Genomic DNA, 19,275 nt, shown 5'->3' with positions numbered 1-19,275 from the left:
TTGGGTTCAAACAAATTAGCGAAGTATTTGTAAAATAGCCTTCTGTAAAATGTGCAAGATTTCATAGTTGTTAATCTGGATTGTTAAGAAAAGTTATGTATTTTAATCAACTGTTTAATAAACTGTTGAAACTAGCTGGTTGCTTTTGTGGATGAATGTATAAAAAGTATGTGTGGCTGATCTGAATGTCAGGCGCTTGAACATCTGAGTAATTAGTAACCAGTCCCTTAGACCCTGCTTGTATCTACATACACGTATAATGAGCCATCTTGAACATCTCCAACATCTTGAAAATTGAACAATTTTTGAAATCGCTAGCACCACATGGGATGTTCACACTTATGACTTGCATTTAAAGGGACTGTCATCTTGAAAGTTCCTGGTTCAAAACATTTTGCACTGCCTCAGAATTCAGTTGGGCAAAATCCATCCTTTTTCTGAGTCACGTTGCAGGTTTCTGGTTACATTCAGTTTCCCTCCTGCATTTTCCTTTTAAAGATGCCTGAAAGGGAACCGGGGAACTAGTTTCCTAGGTATTTTAAAATATGACCTAGCAGAGCTGCTGAACCTTCAGTTTTCAGGATGACAGTTGTCCTTTTGATATTTGAAGCATAAATAATACATCTCACTATATTGCAAATGGAAACAATAGTGAACAGCTTAACTTCTGCACAGAATTTAAAATTCAGTGGCTTTTTAACCAGAAGGTACTGCCGAGGGCATCTTCTAAAACACTTAACTCCAGAATCACTTAAACATATTGCAGGAAACTGGAGCAGTTACACAAGTCTTTTTATGTAAGGTACAAACAGAGCCTAAGGTTTAGAATGCTCCAGGAAAGGAGGGCTTATTTTTCCCCTCTTCAACTTAGGTTGACAGGCACACAAACATCATGTAATGGCATAAGGACTCCCTGGAACATCTTCAGGACAAGCTTATATTAAAGAGCTGGTTTTTTGAGGCAACTTCAGTTAGCTTTGTGCTGCTCTTTACAGGATTGGATGAGTGGTGTTTGTCTTTGACTGGATGGACTTAACTGTGTTTCTAATGTGTGTGTCACATGATTGCCTATTGAACAGACCGCCAATCTGGCTGAAGCCAATGCTTCCGAAGAAGATAAAATTAAAGCTATGATGTCACAGTCTGGCCACGAGTATGATCCAATCAAGTAAGTCACCTTCATGTCACCCATCAAAACAACCAAAAAATGGCTAACTTTGGAACAATTTTCAGCTGTACTTTCATATTCTTTAAAACCATCTACAAACACACACACTTCTCTTCTTACACCTTTCTAGTTACATGAAGAAACCCTTGGGTCCACCTCCTCCAACCTATACTTGCTTTCGTTGCCTAAAACCCGGCCATTATATAAAGCAGTGTCCAACCAATGCGGTAAGGGCTGCAGTGGAACTGTGGCATTGTTTTGTTTCTGTTCAAGCCATTTGTGTGTCTAGCTTATGGCAAGGAAATGGGAATTCTGTTCCTTGGCTTATTGTGTTGGCCAGAGGGGATATCTTGCTAAGTGGAGTCATCCTTGGATTGTTTCTGGCCAGGTTTCCGTTAAGTTCTTAAATACTTGGGGTGTCTCCTCTTCTGAGTCAAAGTGGTTTTATTTGGCACAGAGATAAATGGAGCCACTTGGCAGCATTTGTTTTCTGTCTACCACTGGTTTTTATTCTTGGGAAGAAAGTTGGCGTGAAGGAGGGTTACTTGTTTAATATCGTATGTTTAATATAGGGCGCTACTGACCATGAAAAGTGTTTTTAAATTGCTGGCTCACTGTTGGTCTCTCCAGTTACCATCTAAATAGTGCTTTCCAACTTAGATCTCTAAACCACATTTTAAAGATTTATTTATCATATTTATATACCACCTGATATGTGTATCTCTAGGTGGTGTACACAATTTAAAGTAACAAGTGTAAAACAGAGTACAAACTATTCCATAGAATAAAAAAGCTTTGAGAACCACTTTATTGAAAAGTGGTGTATAAATATTTGTTGTCAAAGTAAAATGAGAAATGGCTGGCTGGCATTCCTTTGTAGCTTCACAACTAATCTCAGTCAGTCTAGCCAGGTGCATGAGCAATGTTGGGTGCTCCAAATGGGCCCCGAAATTTGCAGTCTTTTGAACTTGCAAAAGAAACTTGGCTAACGGTAGGTGGGGAGTGCTCCAGGAGAGTAGTTGTAACATTATTTTGCCTAGCCAATGGAGATAATTGTGATATTTGTGTGTCTTCCCTCCATAGGACAAAAGCTTTGAGTCTGTTCCCAGGATTAAAAAGAGCACAGGAATTCCCCGAAGCTTCATGATGGAGGTGCAGGACCCCAACACCAAGGGTGCCATGCTCACCAACACCGGGAAATATGCCATCCCAACAATAGATGCGTAAGTCGAGTACATGACTACATAATGTACCATTATCTTCCATGTTCTGGCGGGGGGGCAGTTTCTGCTCGACCTATTGTATTCTGCTCGAAGACAATATGAGATGCATTGGAACGGTTGCTCTCTTTCAGCGAGGCTTATGCCATAGGGAAGAAGGAGAAGCCCCCTTTCCTGCCAGAGGAGCCATCTTCCTCCTCAGAAGAAGATGACCCTATTCCAGACGAGCTGTTGTGTCTGATCTGCAAAGATATCATGACTGATGCTGTCGTCATTCCCTGCTGTGGAAACAGCTACTGTGATGAATGTGAGTATTGTGTTCTGACCCTCAAGCATGCGTTGTGGGCTCCTCTAGAAGAGGAGAGCTGGTCTTGTGGTAGCAAGCATGACTTGTCCCCTTAGCTAAGCAGGGTCCACCCTGGTTGCATGTGAAAGGGAGACTAGAAGTGTGCACACTGTAGGATATTCCCCTTAGGGATGGAGCTGCTCTGGGAAGAGCAGAAGGTTTCAAGTTCCAAGATAAAACTGAAAGAGATTCCTGCCTGCAACCTTGGAGAAGCCACTGCCAGTCTGTGAAGACAATACTGAGCTAGATAGACCAATGGTCTGACTCCGTATATGGCAGCTACCTATGTTCCTATGACGTGCTGCCCTGCCTGCATGGTTGAATTTTACTTGCCTCCTGTTGTGTGCTAGCTTCCTCCTGCACAACTTCAGTGCCGATTTCAAAGGCAATGACCAAACTGGATGTTGAACCCCAAAACTGTTTTCTCTACCTTTTGATATACAAAATGTGTCCCTTTCTTGCCTTAAATTCATTGGATTTTTAAAAAAGTATTGTTTTAAGCTTCTGCTTCTCGGGATTTTTGTCTCCTGCCTTGAATTCTTGCTTTGCCTGGTCCTCCCAAGTCCTGAAGCGAAGCACTTCACCAAGCAAGAGCATCTTTTTAGGGTGGCCCATGCTAGTGTCTTAGGCTGGAATTTAAGGGAAGTGCCTGCTCATAGTTACCAGTCTGTTCCCCTTGCCCCGGGTGTTCTGGAGGGCACCTAGATGCTTCAGCGGGCGTGAGGGACTGGAAAAGCCCCAGGTTGCACATCTCTCACTAAATGGACTTGGAGACCTTGAGGGCATTGACTGCTGATAGACCTCTCAATAGCTGTACTACTTAAGATAATAATAATAATAACAATTAATATGACGCCAATTTTCAGAGTTCAAGGACATGCTCTAAGTTTTACAGGGCACACTTCCATTATCCACAGGTATCAGAACATCACTGCTAGAGTCGGAGGAGCATACCTGCCCAACTTGTCACCAGACAGATGTTTCTCCTGATGCTTTAATTGCCAACAAGTTTTTGCGCCAGGTAATTTGAGCTCTGCCTCTCTGTTATGTTCCACGTGTCTTTCCTGTCTTTCTGAGTGTACCACTTTGCTGGCCTGGAAAGGGGCAATTAGGAGGTGAGCTCCTCTGTGCCCTGCCACTGCCCTCACCCCCTGCCACGGAACTGCAAGCCACAACCAGAGTGGCTGGGTGTTCAGGCTTCAGTGCCTTTGGGGATGTCTCCAGCCCCTGCACCCATCAGCTTGTCCCAGTTATAACCAGGTTAGGGTTTGCTCCCAAAGCATGGCAGTGTGCCTGGGCCTCTGACCCCTTTCTCCTTCTTGCTGGTTTTACAACCACAGGCTGTAAACAATTTCAAAAATGAAACTGGCTACACCAAGAGGCTTCGCAAACAGGCTCAGCCTCCCAGGCAGGCCGTCCAGCGGAATATGCCTTCCGTACCAAGGCCAACGGGGTCCAGGCAGCAGGATCCCCTCATGATGCCAGCAGTGTCTGCTCCTGCTCATGCGGCTGCATCCCTCACCTTGCCTCCTGGCCAGTCGATGTCTGCATCAGCCACGGTGCCAGGAAGCCAGTCGTCCGCTGCCAGCTGCTCAGGCGAGGTCTCTGCACCCCTGTCCATGGCACATCACCCTGACAAGCCCGAAGGACCTTTCCGGTAAGTCGCCAGTTTGTGGAGCAGCAGTTCCGTCCAAATTTGGACCGAACCACCACAAATGGTCCGTGCACACCCGTACTTGTTAACAGCAGCTGAGTTACACAATCTCCAAGGATTAATTTATCTGGTAGACTTGTATCCTGTTCTTCCTATCGGGAATTAAGGGCAGAGTGAGTAGCTCAAGGGCCACCAAGAGCTTCGTAGCTGGGTTTTTAAATAGCCATTTTATCCTGGTGTGTGTCTGAGAAGTTCATCCTTTGGTGCCAGGTAAACACAAGAAAGCTGTCCTGGCTCACGCTCCCTCTGGTCTTTAGACGGTCTTGTCTGGTTAAACCAGTGGCAAGTAAATAGTTCACAGCAGGCTCTGGCTTAGTTTGGCTAATGCTGCAAACCATGATTGAGGGAGGTGGGGTGAGTTTCTGGCACATGTATTTTTAATGGGTTTTTTTGTGTGTGAGTGTTTTAATTCAATTTAAATTAGTTTCAACTAAGTATATTTTTCTGTCAAAAACAACATGGTTGGAGATGCTGTCTGAATTTAATGCAAACACACAGTCTCTTAAAACTGAATTTGAGAAGTTGCTTTTCTTTGTGAAGAAAGAGCTGGGGGAAATGTCTTGGGTCATTGTGTAATTCCTCCATTGAAGCTTGATACTGGGGGCCAAGGACTAGTCATTGCAGGCACTGGAAATCCAGCACTGTCATCCCGTATCTCCCTGAGTGAGTTAATCCACTGGAGCCCATACGGTTGATCTTGTACTTGTATTTTACGTCCAGCTACTTGTGGTCTGTAATGCATACAGGTTTGATCTGTACACAGTTTGGAATATTTATGATTCCGCCAACCTAACAGCATGGATAGTCATTTCCCATTGCATGGAGAAACATGAGTTTGCCCAAGAACATCCATCTCTCTCCTCGAAAAGTTCTGGTCACAGCTCAGTCTCACTCACATTTACTCAAAAGTGCCACTTCTTTCACTGGGACAGGTATCAGACTTAGTGACAGGTATCAGTGAAGGTTTAGCCTTTGCGGAAGTGATCTTGCTTGACATCCTTGCATTTCTACAGGCATTGTCTGTAAGCAGACATAATTCGGCCGTACAAAAGGCATGTGTGCTGCATTGCCAAAGCTTTTGAATCATGCTGTTAGATTACGTGCAAGCTCTATTGAATTGCAAACCAGTATATGCTCTAATTGTTAAAGCAATAGAATGCATGCTAGCTCAGGAAATACATACATAACTTTCAAAATGGGAAACTTGATTTAGAATGATCTTATTTCTTGGTGTGTTAAATCATGATTAAATCTTGATTTAAATCAGTCCACCCTGGGTTCTGGTTTGGAGGGCAAGTGCTAACCAAGTTTTGTCAGTTCGGACATCTCAGCAAACACTTTTTAGCACTATGCAGAAAATGGAGAGAGAAGACAGGAGGGGATGGAGTGTGAGAGTTTGTGGTTTGCAGGGTTATCTGAATGGAGCCCCTGATTCAGGCTGAAATTCAGCAAAACTGTTTGTGGCTCTTGCAAGTGGTATAAGCCAGTCATGCGTGTTTCAAAGCAGAGTGGATCAGTGGATCTCCCTCCTGATATTCTGCACCTTTCTGGAAGATCTGTGCCAGTTCCACTGGTGTTGGAGGGACAGCAGTTCTGGCAGCTGTGGGTATGTGCCAAGCCCTGTCTGCACATGGTGAATTAATGGTGGTACAGGAATTGTAGGCTACAGCCTAACACTTCTTACAAATACGAGGATGGTGTAGTGGTTAGAATGTGTGGATTGGCATGGGGGAGACCCAGTTTCAAATCCCCACTCAGCCATGGAACTCACTGGGTGACTGGGCTAGTCACTCATCTCCCAACCTAACCTACCTCACAGGATGATGTGAGGATAAACATAGCCATGTATACCTCCCTGAGCTCCTTAAGAACATAAGAAGAGCCCTGCTGGATCAGGCCCAAGGCCTATCTATACCAGCATCCATTTTCACAAAGTTGCCCACCAGATGCCTCTGAGAAGCCCACAGGCAAGAGGTGAGCTCTTTCTTGGAGGAAGATCGGGATATAATTGTAAAAATAAATAAGGAATTCTCTTTCGCCTCCTACTCTGTTCCTCACAGGGAAAATGCTCCTGCTATTCAATCATGGAAATTGTTCTTCTCTGCTTCCTTTTCTGTCCTTTGGTATTTTTTTAAATTTAAAAAAAAAAACCTCTTCTAAACATGGCTCTCTCCTAAAAGGGAATCATGGGCTCTTTGTGCTTCCAGTTCCTTTCCTAGCCATTGCTAACCTTGAATCTGCCTGTTTCCCTCCAGTGAGAGTGATGGGATGGGGCCGGCTGCTGCTATTGTGGCTGCTTCAGACCACCCCAAGCCGCCTTCCTCGCTATCAATTAATACTGTGATGGAGGAGAAGGTAAGCTTTGTTTGGGGATCAGTCTCATGTGCACCTTTCACAAGGGCAGCAGCATCTGACTCTCCCCCTTTTCCTCCCTGAAGGGCTACCAGGTTCCTGTCCTCGGGCAGCCGGCCTTGCCAGGGCAGCTGGGCTCTCACGGGCACTCAATACCCACCATGGGTAAGTTTTACTACTTTGGTCCTGCTTGGGGAGCGTCTATAAAATGGCACCTGTATCCAGACTGAAAGCAACCTTTTTCTCTCCGCCTAGGTCAGCCAATGAGAAGCAACCCTATGCGGTCTGCAGGCAACCGGTTGGGCTGGGAGCCGTAAGTATATCTCCAGAACACATTGCTTTTCTTATTCTTAAGCCAGTAAATTTGGAATGTGACTAGCATTGTGTTAAACTGGGCCTGCTCAACTTAACCACCCCCTCAGCTGTTTTTGGACTATAACACCCATAATCCCCAGCCACAGTGGCCAATAGCCAGGGATTATGGGGATTGTAGGCCAACATCTTCAGGAGGGCCAAAGTTGAGCAGCCCTGTGTTAAACAGTGGTTTGCATACGCAGAGGGAGGTTTGCATTTTTATTTAAAGGAAGCATCAGGTGAAATGTATTGTGGAAGTCTGGTCAGGAGGTGAACACCACCTTGATCTTGTCACTGGGCGAAAACAGTCAGGAAGCTGTTGCCCTGATTTGTTTGCAGCCTGCGGTCAGGAGCAGGGCTGGAGACAGATTTCTGAACCCTGGCTTACAGAATTGAATGTTCTGGGGGCAGCACCAAAACTCTAAGATGCCAGTCGTAGGCAGAGTCAAATCCTTGCGTATCTATCGGTACCAGAGACTGGCATTCTTGTAACTGGCCCCATGAGCCAGGTATCTTTAAAACTCCAAAGCCAATGAATCTGAAAAAGCAGTTGAGGCTCAGAGTCCAGTCGCTTTGTCCTTTTGATCAGCAGCCGTGTGGAAGATTAGCTAATGGTTTTGAAAGGCTTGCAGAAGGAGAAGCGCTATAAGCCAGGGTCTGGAGTCTGATGGGGAGGGTTCTGATGGGGAACCTGCAGGTACAGCTGAGGGAGCATCTGTCAGAGCCGAGGGGCAGCAAAGGGACCATTTAGGCTGCAAGAGCCTTGAGGCTGAGGATGGGGTGCCAGGTCCGTTTCACTCTCCTCTCTTGCGAACTAGGGGCAAGTGGAGCACTCAGTGACACCGTGTTTTTGGGTTTCTTTAGAAGTTCAAACCGAGGACGCCCGCATAGTGACCGCACACAAAGGACTCAGGCCCCAACACTGCCAGCCTCAACACCCGTCTTTGTGCCCGTGCCTCCACCTCCCCTGTATCCTCCGCCTCCTCCTCCCCACGCACTTCCTCTTCCTCCGGGGGTGCCTCCACCACAGTTTCCTCCTCAGTTTCCACCGGGTCAGCCTCCACCTGCTGGTTACACTGTCCCCCCTCCGGGATACCCCCCGGCTCCAGCAAACATATCAACACCTTGGGTACCATCACCAGTACCAACGGCTCACTCAAATGCCATCCCAACGACACAAGCACCTCCTCTATCTAGGGAGGAGTTTTACAGAGAACAACGGAGACTTAAAGAGGAGTAAGTATTTGGCTCTGAATGAAGTTCCGTTATATTTCATTCTTCTCTTTCAGTAGACTTTTGGACTGCAACTAAAAATGCATCTGCCGTAAGCAAAAATGACATATAACGTGAGATTTCAAATGTTGGTTTCCACTACCAGTACAAGAATAACCCATCAAATCTAAAAACCCAGAAAACTGTAATTCTAACAGAATACTGCGAAACATCCCTAAGAGACACTGCTGCTTTGGGGGGTTTGGATGCTGTTGTTTGGGGCACTTTTTGCTTGCATAGTAGCACGTTAGTTTCTCATTTGCATGCCATGTCCTTGTTTGGTGTGGTTCTCTTAATGCCTTCTGTGACCATGTCCAGTTGCACCACATCATGGAAATTCTCTTATTTTTTACAGAGAGAAGAAAAAGTCCAAGCTTGATGAGTTTACAAATGATTTTGCTAAGGAACTGATGGAATATAAAAAAATCCAGAAGGAGCGCAGGCGTTCCTATTCCCGGTAAGTGTTTCCATGCTGGGTCTGTAAACGAGCAGAAAGGAGGGGCTGCAGTTGCATGACAGAGCTTGTGGTTTGCCTCTGGAAGCCCCCAAGCGGAGTCCTTGGCATTTCATTTGTTTGTGTGTGTTTTTCTACCCTCTGGTAGCAAGGATGGGGGGGAAACCGTCTGCACCTAAGTATCTGAGAGCAGTTGCCACCCGGAGTGGAGGCAGTAGCGGCTTGTCTTCACAAGCCAGGGGGGCGCCAAAGGAGGTATGGCTGCCTCTCCCTTCCAGCAGCTTGGTTGCTCCGCTCTCTTCCGCCCAGTCTGAGAGCTACGCTGCCTGCCGGCTGGCCATTCATCAAGTAGAGCTGTGTGAAGAGGTAGGGCCAAGCAACCCGATCTGCCAGGAAGCAGAGGCAGCTGTGCCTCCTTCTGACACCCTCTGGCTCATGAGGATGAGCTGCTCTGAAGTAGAAGGCATCGGGCTAAATGGACCTCTATGGTCTGACTTAATAGAAGATGCCAACTTTCCTAGGCACTGCCTAATAGCTCCATCTTGGAGCAGATTGCAAGCAGTGGGACTCCATTTGTGTTTTCCTGTATTCTGAGGAATGAGATCATCTAGGTTCATTGGTCAAAACTCTTTAAGGAAAGCAGTATTATGTTGCTTTGTTGAGGGGCTGAATAGTTATTGGCTAATCTAAGATAGAAGCAATACATTCACAGAAAGCTAGCCAACTTTCTCTACATAGCAGGTATATAGAGTTCTAAAACCAAACCTAACGTCCGATCACAGTCCAAAGAACTGCTGGTTCCCTGGAGCTAGTTGTGCAGAACTTGAGGAGTTTTTCCCATTATCATTGTTACTTGCTAAATCGCTAGTTGACATTGGGGGGGTTCCAAAAGCAAATAGTTATACAGCATATTTGGGAAGCATGAGGAGGAAGTCAACACAGACCCTCAGGCAGGCCCAAAGAAGCTCTGGATTGTGCCCTTTTATCATGGTTTGATTGGCCAAGAATGCTGAGGCACCTCTGCATGTCTCTGTCTTCTCACATAATTTGCATAATAGCAAAGAGGCTGCAGTTGCACACCTCACTTTTAAAAACTGTTTCTTCAGGTCCAAATCACCATATAGCGCCTCATCGTATTCAAGAAGTTCCTATACATACTCAAAGTCGAGATCTGGCTCATCTCGCTCTCGCTCATACTCCAGGTCTTTCAGCCGCTCCCATTCCCGCTCCTACTCAAGGTCACCCCCCTACCCACGGAGGGGCAGGGGGAAAAGTCGGAATTACCGGTCCAGGTCCCGGTCCCATGGATATCATCGGTCAAGGTCAAGGTCACCCCCCTACAGAAGATACCATTCTCGATCCAGATCGCCAGTCTACAGAGGCCAGTCTCCAAGTAAGCGCCCCGTTCCTCAAGGGGAAGGGGAAAGGGAGTACTTTGGTCGGTTTCGAGAAGTCCCGCCTTATGACATGAAAGCCTACTATGGCAGAACTGTGGACATGAGAGATCCGTTTGAAAAGGAGAGATACCGTGAGTGGGAGACCTACAGAGAATGGTACGAGAAATTCTACAAGGGCTATGCGGCTGGAACCCAACCAAGACCTCTGATTAACCGAGAGAACTTCTCCCCAGAGCGATTCGGTCCTCCTGGACCTCGGCGAGAGAATTCCCCATATATTCGGGGTCGTAGAGATGATTACCCTGGAGGCCTGGGCCATCGGAACCGAAATGTAGGGAGCAGCTACTCTGAAAAGATGCCAGGTCGAGAGGGCCACAGTATGAAAGACATGTCGAAACTGAAAGAGAAGGAGATTGAAAACCCACCAGGAGATGGGAAAGGAAGTAAACATAAGAAGCACCGGAAGAAACGGAAGGGAGAAGAAGGCGAAAGCTTCCCAAGTGCAGACCCGTTGGAAGGCTCGCGGAAGCCAAGAGACCCTCCTGCTGGGGAAGACCCCAAGCCCGACCCACTCTTCATGCCCCCAAGCAGGGACGATGCCACTCCTGTCCGGGATGAGCCCATGGAAGCTGATTCGGTTGCCTTCAAACCTGTTTCTGACAAGGAGAGGAAAGAAAAGCCGAAGGCAAAAGCCGAAAAGGGGAAGAGGAAAGTGGAAGGCACTGCTGCTCCCAAGAAAGACGTGCCAGCAAAGCCCGCAAAAGCGCCCCAAGAGAAGGCTGAGGCCGACCGTGAGAAGGCCGAGGCCGACCGGGCAGAGCCTCCTCCCACGAAGAAAGTCAAGGAGGAGCTGCCCAAGGCTGATCCTGCCAAGTCCTCGTCGTCCTCTCAAAAAGAGGAGAAGCCCGTTAGCACCCCACGGAAAGTTCACCCACGAGCTACCAAAGAGCATCCCGACACCCGGTCAGTCAAGGAGGAGAAAGCCAAGAAGGAGCACCCCAAGGAGGTCAAGCAGGAGAAGCCATCGAGCAAAGAGGACCGGTCGAAGAAGCCCGTGGACAAAAACAAACCTGTGGATGCAAAGCCGGAAAAAAGGAAAAGGAAAGCCGAGGAAAAAGCGGAGAAGGATCATGACACCACGTCACAGAAAACTTCCAAGCAGGAAGTGACAGAGCTGAAACCGTCTCCAAAGGGGAAAACTGAGCCAGAGGGAGAAAAAGCTGAGAAGACTCCTGAGAAGGAGAAGACGGTTTCGCCAGTGGCTCCGGCAAAAAAGATCAAGCTGAACCGAGAAACTGGCAAAAAGATTGTCGGCACCGAAAACATCCCTCCCGTTAAAGACACTCTTGCTGAGAAACCTGAGCCAGCTAATAGCAAAGTGAAGCAAGAAAAGACCAAAGGAAAGCTGAGGAGAAAAGTGGCTGCAGCGGATGGGTCTGGCTCGATGCTGGTGGATTATACCAGGTACCCCTTTTGGTGAATGATCAGTTTCCGTTCATCTCCCGGTCCTGTTCAGCCCACAAACGTGCATTTTGTAACAGGCTCCAGTTTGGTCTGTGGTAAATCCTCTGGAGGCAGAAAAGGCACAGCTGCTTCCAGCTGAACTGGAGCCCGAGACTTGTGTCCTGCAGGGGTCGGTCTTGATGATCTAGATCTGCTCTCCTCTCCTTCTCAGTTGAGCTGTGGCCTCTCGCTGTCCTCTCCAGCATGAGGCTTAGCTCAGTTGCTGAAGTCACCTGAAGCCCTTTGCTCCCCAAGCCCCCCTGCTGTGACTCGGCTTGTCCTGTGAATTGTGGAGCCTAGTGGTCAGAGTTTCTTGCCATGGGGCCGGGAGGTGGGTTACATGGCCTCTTGGTTCCTTGTAAATCTAATGCCGGGATTTTTCCATCAAGGGGAAGCGGCCATTTACCTGGGCTTTACCAGCTTGCTTCTGGACCCCATTCAAGGGGCTGGTTTTAGCATGGGGGGGCCTGGCCATGTTCCTAGGACACCTGTGTCCTCAAGACGACCTCTCCCCATATAAGTCTGTGTGCCAGTTGAAACCTAGTCAGGCAGCTTTCAGGCAGGTGAGGATGGGAATGGCTTTGAGGCACGCCATCTCCGTTCTAGCTCTAAGTCCATGGAACCTCCTCCCTGAAGGGGTCAGTTAGGAGTGCTTCCTCTGCTGAGTGTTCAGAGAAGGAAAGCTTCCCGCTGTCATCCAGTCTTTGAACTGTTCTTTTCTTCCCCAGTGGCAGCATAACCTACGATTGTTGTATTTTTGTTCCTTATTTTGTATTGTTTGTTACTAGTTTTAGGTTATTTTTCTAAACCACTTCGAACTGGCAAGAAAAGCACTGTTAAATATTTCAAATAGATGCAGGTTGTTAGAAAGGCAGCATTCTGAACATAAAGCTTTCCAGGATAGTTGTACAGTGTGAGATGGAGATGGAGGAATTCAGGCCTGATTGTGGTTTGCTTTTCTGTGGTGGCAAAATGCCGTTGTGACTCTAAGATGCATCTTCCATGAGGGGAGAGGTTCCAAACAGCCCTCACACGAAGCCCTGAATATTACATCAGCTCGTTGCTGTTGGGGGCTATCTGACAAATGCCCTTTTTAAAAAAGTCACAAAGTGGTATTTAGCTCTGCAGAAACAAACTGAGAAGCAAGTCAAAGGCTTTCTGTGTCAACTCTGCCTCTCTTCCTCCTGACTAGGCTGTTCTTTCCTTCTGCTTCCTTAGCACAAGTTCCGCTGGAGGCAGCCCCGTGCGAAAGTCGGAAGACAAGCTAGACACAAAGCGAACCGTCATTAAGACGATGGAGGAGTACAACAACGACATCATCACGGCTCCTCCTGAAGATGTCATCATTATGGTCCAGGTCCCTCAGTCCAAGTGGGACAAAGATGACTTTGATTCCGAGGAGGAGGAAGACAAGGCCGGGGAGGAAGAGAATAAATCTGGGCAGGTTCCTTCCGCCATTGGGAAGCCTGCGAGCGTTGTCAAGAACGTCAGCACAAAGCCATCTAACCCCATTAAACACAACGAGAAGGATCCCGAGCCTTTAGAGAAAAGCCAGAGAGCCACAAAAGAATCTGGGCGTGAGAGTTCACAGCCAGACTCCAGAAGCTCCAAAGCCACAACGTCCAATGAGAAAGGGAAAGCCAAAGACCGGGATCACGCTGCCTCCGACAGAGACTCCTCTGAGAAGAGGAGGAGTGGAGCCCCGCTGGAGAAGGAGCGCTCGGAGCGCAGTGCCGAGCAAAGCAGCCTGAAGAGCGGCCCTCCGCACTCCTCGTGCAAGGAGAGCCGGTCTTCCGAAAAGCACGACTCGGCACACAGTTCTTCTGCCAAGGACTTCACTCCAAACAGGGACAAAAAGTCCGACCACGACAGCAGCAGAGACCACTCAGGCTCCAAGCGAAGAGACGAAAGGAGCGAACTTGCCCGGAAGAAGCTCTCGCCTTCTCGGAGCCGGGAATCTGCTGCCTCTGGGCAGAAGAATAAGCCCCGAGAGGAGCGGGCGGACCTACCCAGAAGGGAAGCCGGGGACTCCCGGTGGAGCAGCTACAGCCCTCCGAGAGACCGGCGGCAGAGTGAGCACAAAGCGGCCTACGAATCCCGGCATTCCTCCGCGGAACACCACAAGTCCCAGGAGAGAGGCTCCGGCAAAGAGAGAGAGAAGCGCCCCTCGTCGGAGACGAAGAGCGGCAAAGAGAGGGTGCCGGCGGGGAGCAAGCCCTTGCACAGGCACTGCTCGCCAGAGGCCAGAGAACAAGGGCCTGTCCCGAACGACAGGGGCGCTGCCAAACCAAAGCCTCAGCCCAGCCACTCTTCCCGGCTCGCCTCTGACCCGACCCGAGAAACAGATGAGGCTGCTTTTGTCCCCGACTACAATGAAAGTGACAGTGACAGCAACGTCTCTGCAAAAGAGGAGGATTCCCCCTCAGGGAGAGCTGCCCGGGAGGGGAAGGAGAAGGAGAAGGCCGCTGACAAGCCGAAGGAGACTGCCGTGGTGGTGGCGGCGGCGGCTGCTGCAGCAGCACCGTCTGCTGCCCAGCCTGGCCGGAGCCAGAGCCAGAGCAGCCCCAGCCTCAGCCCCAGCCCCTCGGAGAGCCAGGGCCGCAGCCGCAGCAGCAGCGCCAGCTCCGCAGACAGCCAGGACAGCAAGAAGAAGAAGAAGAAGAAGGACAAGAAGAAGCACAAGAAGCACAAAAAACACAAGAAGCATAAGAAGCACGCCGCCGCAACGGAGTCGGAAGTGGAGCGGAGCCAAAAACACAAACACAAGAAGAAGAAGTCGAAGAAGAGCAAAGACAAGGAGCGGGAGAAGGAGAAAGGAGAGGACCAAAAAGCCAAGGCTGTGACTGTCTAGGCTGGACTGGCGTCGCCCTTCTGAACTCTGGTTCCAATGTACTCGAGGAGAGCCTTGTAAATAAGGCCCCGCCAGGCCCTGTGCTGCACTTACCCGATTGCTGCTTGACTGGATTTTTACATCAGAGCTTTATAAAGTGAACATTTTGTACAGACTTGTGAGTTGTGACCATGTAATATGGGGGAGGGAGGGAGCGGGGTGGAGGGTCCTTTTTTAAATATTTTATTTTATTTTATTTTGCTGGGGCATCTTATTTTTAACCACCATTAAATTAGTTTGGGTGGAGTTTACTGTACTGTGAAAATTTTCACATTTAAATTTTTTTAATTGCCTGTCACGAAAAAGAAGAGAAAATGGCTGGTATCGGTTCTAAAATATCAGCCAGTGGACTTAAAGAATGCATTGCAGCCCTGCTCTGTTACTTTTGGATTACAATAATAAAAAAAATTTTCAATAAACTTTAATCAATGTGGTAGATTTGCAACACTAGCTTTAATGAAAGCAGGGAAGGGAAAAGGCACCCTGAGTGCTGAGCAATGGGCTTCAGAGGAATAAACAGGCAGTATTGGTTGAGTATGTACCATGTTAAACAGGAGGGCATTCTTCTCTTTAAATGTGGCTACTGAAAAGCTGAGTGGGCTCTCCCAGTTTTTGGAGAGGGTGGACATAAACCTTTCTAGGCACACTTGAGTGTTCACATCTCAGAGGCAAACAGGTCACTGCTTCCTCCCAGGATGCTGTGTGTGAAAGCAGTGATCCTCAGAACTCTGGAGGGGACCCATTTGGGGGGCCAAGAGCTGCTGGAATTGAATTCTTGGCCCACGTTGGATCTGTCCGGGGGGGGGGCGTGGTTTGGCTAGCAGCTATTTGAGAGTGCAATTTGGGAGGAAGGGTTTTTTTCTTCTTGTGGGTGCAGTTTTCTCTGCCTGTGGGTGCAGTTGGATTTAAGACTTACAGAAGTAGTGTACGGTTTGGATTTGGCAAGTCTTCTTGCATTGGAATTCATCTCCGGGAGTTAGAACCTGAATATTTAAAAGCCTACAAAACTGAATTTCAAAGCCAAATTTGTAATGCTTCAAACCTATCAAGTGAAATCTTGAAATTGTGCTGTATTTTGAACGTGTGAGGTTTCAAGTCCAAACAGACCTGCCATGAATAGTTCTGTACCTGGCAGTCTTGGAGACGAAGATACACTTGTTGCTTCCCCTCGCCACCACCCATACTGTGCTGATGAAGCTCAGGTTCTCTGCTGAGCAGACTCCATGTTTCAGAGCGGGGACAAGAGGTGCATCCTGTGCTTGCTGGCCAGTCAGAAATTGACACAGAAAGTACGCTTAACTACTAGATGCAGGAAATCCATGCCTCCATCGAAATAGAAGTGGTTTCAGACCTGAGTGTGGGCTCCAGTCCCCCAGTCAGGCCGCCAGCAACAAGCCAACCCACCACGGCTACAGGTGGCAGATATTCTTGAGTGTAGGCTGGTAGTGTGGGTGAGATTGTGCTAGTGAGAATCTTACGTGGTCACTAAGAGCTTGTACCAATCAACTCTCTTGCATAGACAGGATAAATGTGGGCCGAAGTCGCAACAGAAACAGATCGTCTAGCTGCCCTCCATGCCTTGGAACAGTTCGTCATGGAGCTGGAGAGAGGAGGCAGTGATTGGGTCTCAAGGGCGAGGCACTGGAGTCCTGGTGGGTCTCTGGAGTGCAGAGATGAGGCTCGTGGCTGATGTCCAGGTGCCAGGGGAGCTGCTCTCTGGATTGCTGAGGGCGCTCAGACATGCCCGCTGTCGCTCGATGGTGAGCTCTGGCCCAAGGTCTAGCTGCAGGCAGGCATGCTGGCCACTTCTGGGTGCAGCACAAATAAATAATGCAAGATGCAGCTGGACTGTGTGTTTGAGAGTTCACCCAGAAAGCATCCACCAGCAATAAAGCTGTAATGGAAGAATGGCCTTGCAGGATCAGACCCACGCTCCATCGAGGCCAGGATCCTAACTGCCGGTGGTGTGCCTCAGCAACTCCCAGGTTGCAGGACAGGAAGGGCACGGCAAGACCTGTCCTCATGCAGCCCCACACATGGTACACGTTCTCTTTAGCTGCCGGGCTTCAGGGGCCCCGATGTCAGCCTGGCCTTGCTGGATTGCTCTGCTGGACCCCAAGTATCGAAGACCAGAGGATGGCCACCAAACGGCCTGTTGCTTCCATATGCTGCACCGGCCCCTTCTTGTCTGCCTGCAATGCTCTCCGGCCTGCGCTTTTCTTCTGCAGCAAGGGGGTGCCTCATCCATTAGCCAGAATCCCACCAGGCTGCTGGGGACCCAGTGCGGCCACTGCCGCCGGCCCTAACTTCAGCTGCCCCCAGTGGCCTTCTCCGCTGTCCCTCTCTCCCTTTTGCAGGGAGGAGCTGCTGGCAGCCAGACCCCCTGTGCCTGCGTGTGGCCTGGCCTGGCCTGGCCTTTCTGAGCAAGGTCCAGCCAGGAGATGCAGCTGCACAGAGCCGAAGGGAGGCTGGGCAGCAGCAGCAGCAGCGAGCTGCAGAAAGAGGCCGCTCCAGGCAAGCCAGCCGGCCAGGGGGGGCTTCCTTTGTGGCCCAGCTCTGCTCGTGGAGGACCATCCTGACCAGTTAGTTCAGTGGGGAGGTGGTCTTTGCCTTCCTTTGCAGTGGGGGGGGGGCTTGGCTCATCTGCACGAGCCTCTTCAGCAGTTAGCCTTGCAGGCAGCTGGGCTGTAGAGTGCTTGCTTGCTCTCGGGGGTCTGGACTGCATGGGCTGAGTGGGGCGGGGGCTGATGGCAGCAGGGGGTCGGGCAGCAGCTCCTCTCCCGGGCCCAGTCCCCATAATCGCTGCCGCCGCCGCCGCCTTCTGGCTCCCAGTAGCCAAGCCCCATGGTCACATTTTCTGGATCTGTGTGCATAGCTCTGTGGGGAGCTTGAGCTCCACTGCCAGCATGAACTGTGGAGCCCGGCCAGGGTGCCCCCCCGCCCTGCTCAAGCCGCTCCCCCCCCGCCCCGCGCTCTTTTCCAGAGACACACAGCGGGTGCACTGAATAGTGGCTGGTCGCCGTGCCATGTTCTTCTTCTCTCTCCGCTGCCGCGTGCCACTTCCCCGTCTCCAGGGAGCCAGCCGGTGGCATTTTGCCCAGCGGGCAACTGTCTGTCTGTGTCTCAAGGACATAGTAGCAAAGTGCCTGGGAAGCTGCGTGCCGGCATCCTTGGCTGCGGGCAAAGCTCAGGCAAGTCTCCCAGGAGGAGACTGAGAAGAGGGAGGGAAGCTGCCGTGCGGGCCAAGGCGCCAGCTGGTAGGTCTCCGCGGCTAGGCAGATGCCCCTGTGCCTGCTGCCGCCAGCCCAGGAGCCCTTGGAGATCCAGCGGGGGGGGGGCTGCCTGGGACTGTGCCGGCATCCAGCAGCTGCACACATCTGGCTCCTCCTCCTGGGGCCAGCAAGCAGAGCCCGTCGGAAGCAGCCGCCTCCTCTTCCTGACCCACTGGGGGCCCCACTGACCACGAGGCTTTCAGTCCCCAAGCAGGCGCATCTTCCCAGTCCTTACCTGTGGGTTGCCCAGCACGCCTCCTCTTGGAGCATGCAGCAACCCGCTGGGCAGCGTCCCACCACTACCGCCCCCGGCCCCCGCTTTTCCGTGCAAAAGGTGCTGAGCGGGAGCCAGAAGAGGCCGCTGCCTCCCCAGACTCCGGCATATCTCTTCACAGCCAGTGAGGAGCTCCCAGACTGCTGCTGGCTTGGGAGCCTTGGAAAAGACACCCACTCCCTTCCACCACCAGCTTCACGTGGGGGGGGCCGCCTTGCCCACACGACTTCAGGGCTCTGCAGAGAGACCACCACACCCCAACGCAGCAGAGTCACCCGCAAGGTGCTGCGTGGCAGCCACTCCTGCAGTCAAGTCAGGGCCAGTCTCTCTCTCTCTGTTGGATTGTTTGGCTTCCCAGCAGCTGCTGGACAAGGCAAGGTTTTTATGCTTACATCAAAATGTATAAGCCACTTTTCCGTCCCCCCAAAGGGGCAAACAGCCACTCAGAAGAACAAAAACTCGCAGGTTTTTAAAAAGGCCAGACAGCTTCAGGAACCCACATCGCCGGACTCCACGTAATCAGTCATGGCCCGCTCTGGTGCGTTCTGGGCTGGGGGGCGGTTGTAGATTCTCTCTTCCTTCCAGCCTGCCTTGCTCAGTGTCTGCCTCAAAGTGGCAGCAGTCAACCCTCTCCTGGGCTCCTCTGCAAAAACCATGCCCGTTAATGTGTTTTTTGAGGGGAGGGGGGAGAGATACAATGGAGATTAATGCGCTGCTTTTCAACAAGACTGAAAAAGAGGCTGAGGGAGGGGGCTTGGTGCACCCCTCCCATCTTTGCTGACAGGCAGCCGGCCAGTTCCCAGCTCCCCCCCCCCCCCCACTGATGCCTCACACAGCCACGGCTTCCTTTGAGAAGGGGCTTTGCATGCAGAGGGTCCCAGGTTTGAATCTCCAGTGAAGAGGAGGAGGCCGGGCAGAGAGGCCGGGGGAGACGTTGGAGGTCATCCGCAGCCAGAAAGGCCGTGCGGAACAGCCCGTCCCCAGCGGCCTGGCGCGGAACCAGGCAGCTGCTCCTCCTGTGCAGGAGCTGCTGTTAGAGCCGATCAGGTTTCCTGCCTT

General features: G+C 50.3%; 1 protein-coding gene across 3 annotated transcripts in view; it reads left to right on the top strand.

Moving 5' to 3' along the window:
* RBBP6 (RB binding protein 6, ubiquitin ligase) overlaps positions 1–15,106 on the top strand; it is a 33,431-nt gene extending 18,325 nt beyond the window's left edge. For 2 of the 3 annotated variants that reach the window (XM_053276016.1, XM_053276015.1), the window contains 13 exons: positions 1,080–1,168; positions 1,299–1,395; positions 2,252–2,391; positions 2,523–2,695; positions 3,652–3,755; positions 4,075–4,391; positions 6,704–6,803; positions 6,887–6,965; positions 7,056–7,113; positions 8,019–8,390; positions 8,782–8,883; positions 9,987–11,741; positions 12,999–15,106. In XM_053276016.1, coding sequence (XP_053131991.1) covers positions 1,080–1,168; positions 1,299–1,395; positions 2,252–2,391; positions 2,523–2,695; positions 3,652–3,755; positions 4,075–4,391; positions 6,704–6,803; positions 6,887–6,965; positions 7,056–7,113; positions 8,019–8,390; positions 8,782–8,883; positions 9,987–11,741; positions 12,999–14,631 — 5,019 coding nt within the window. In that variant the 3' untranslated portion in view covers positions 14,632–15,106. The remainder of the gene's footprint in view (positions 1–1,079; positions 1,169–1,298; positions 1,396–2,251; positions 2,392–2,522; positions 2,696–3,651; positions 3,756–4,074; positions 4,392–6,703; positions 6,804–6,886; positions 6,966–7,055; positions 7,114–8,018; positions 8,391–8,781; positions 8,884–9,986; positions 11,742–12,998) is intronic. The other variant, XM_053276017.1, reaches the window with a different exon arrangement.
* Positions 15,107–19,275: the final 4,169 nt, after the last annotated feature.

The sequence above is a fragment of the Hemicordylus capensis genome, chromosome 13, assembly GCF_027244095.1.
Source record: "Hemicordylus capensis ecotype Gifberg chromosome 13, rHemCap1.1.pri, whole genome shotgun sequence".
NCBI classification, from domain to species: Eukaryota; Metazoa; Chordata; class Lepidosauria; order Squamata; family Cordylidae; genus Hemicordylus; species Hemicordylus capensis.
The sequence above is the reverse complement of the archived record's forward strand: the minus strand, read 5'-3'. Positions and strand labels throughout refer to the sequence as shown.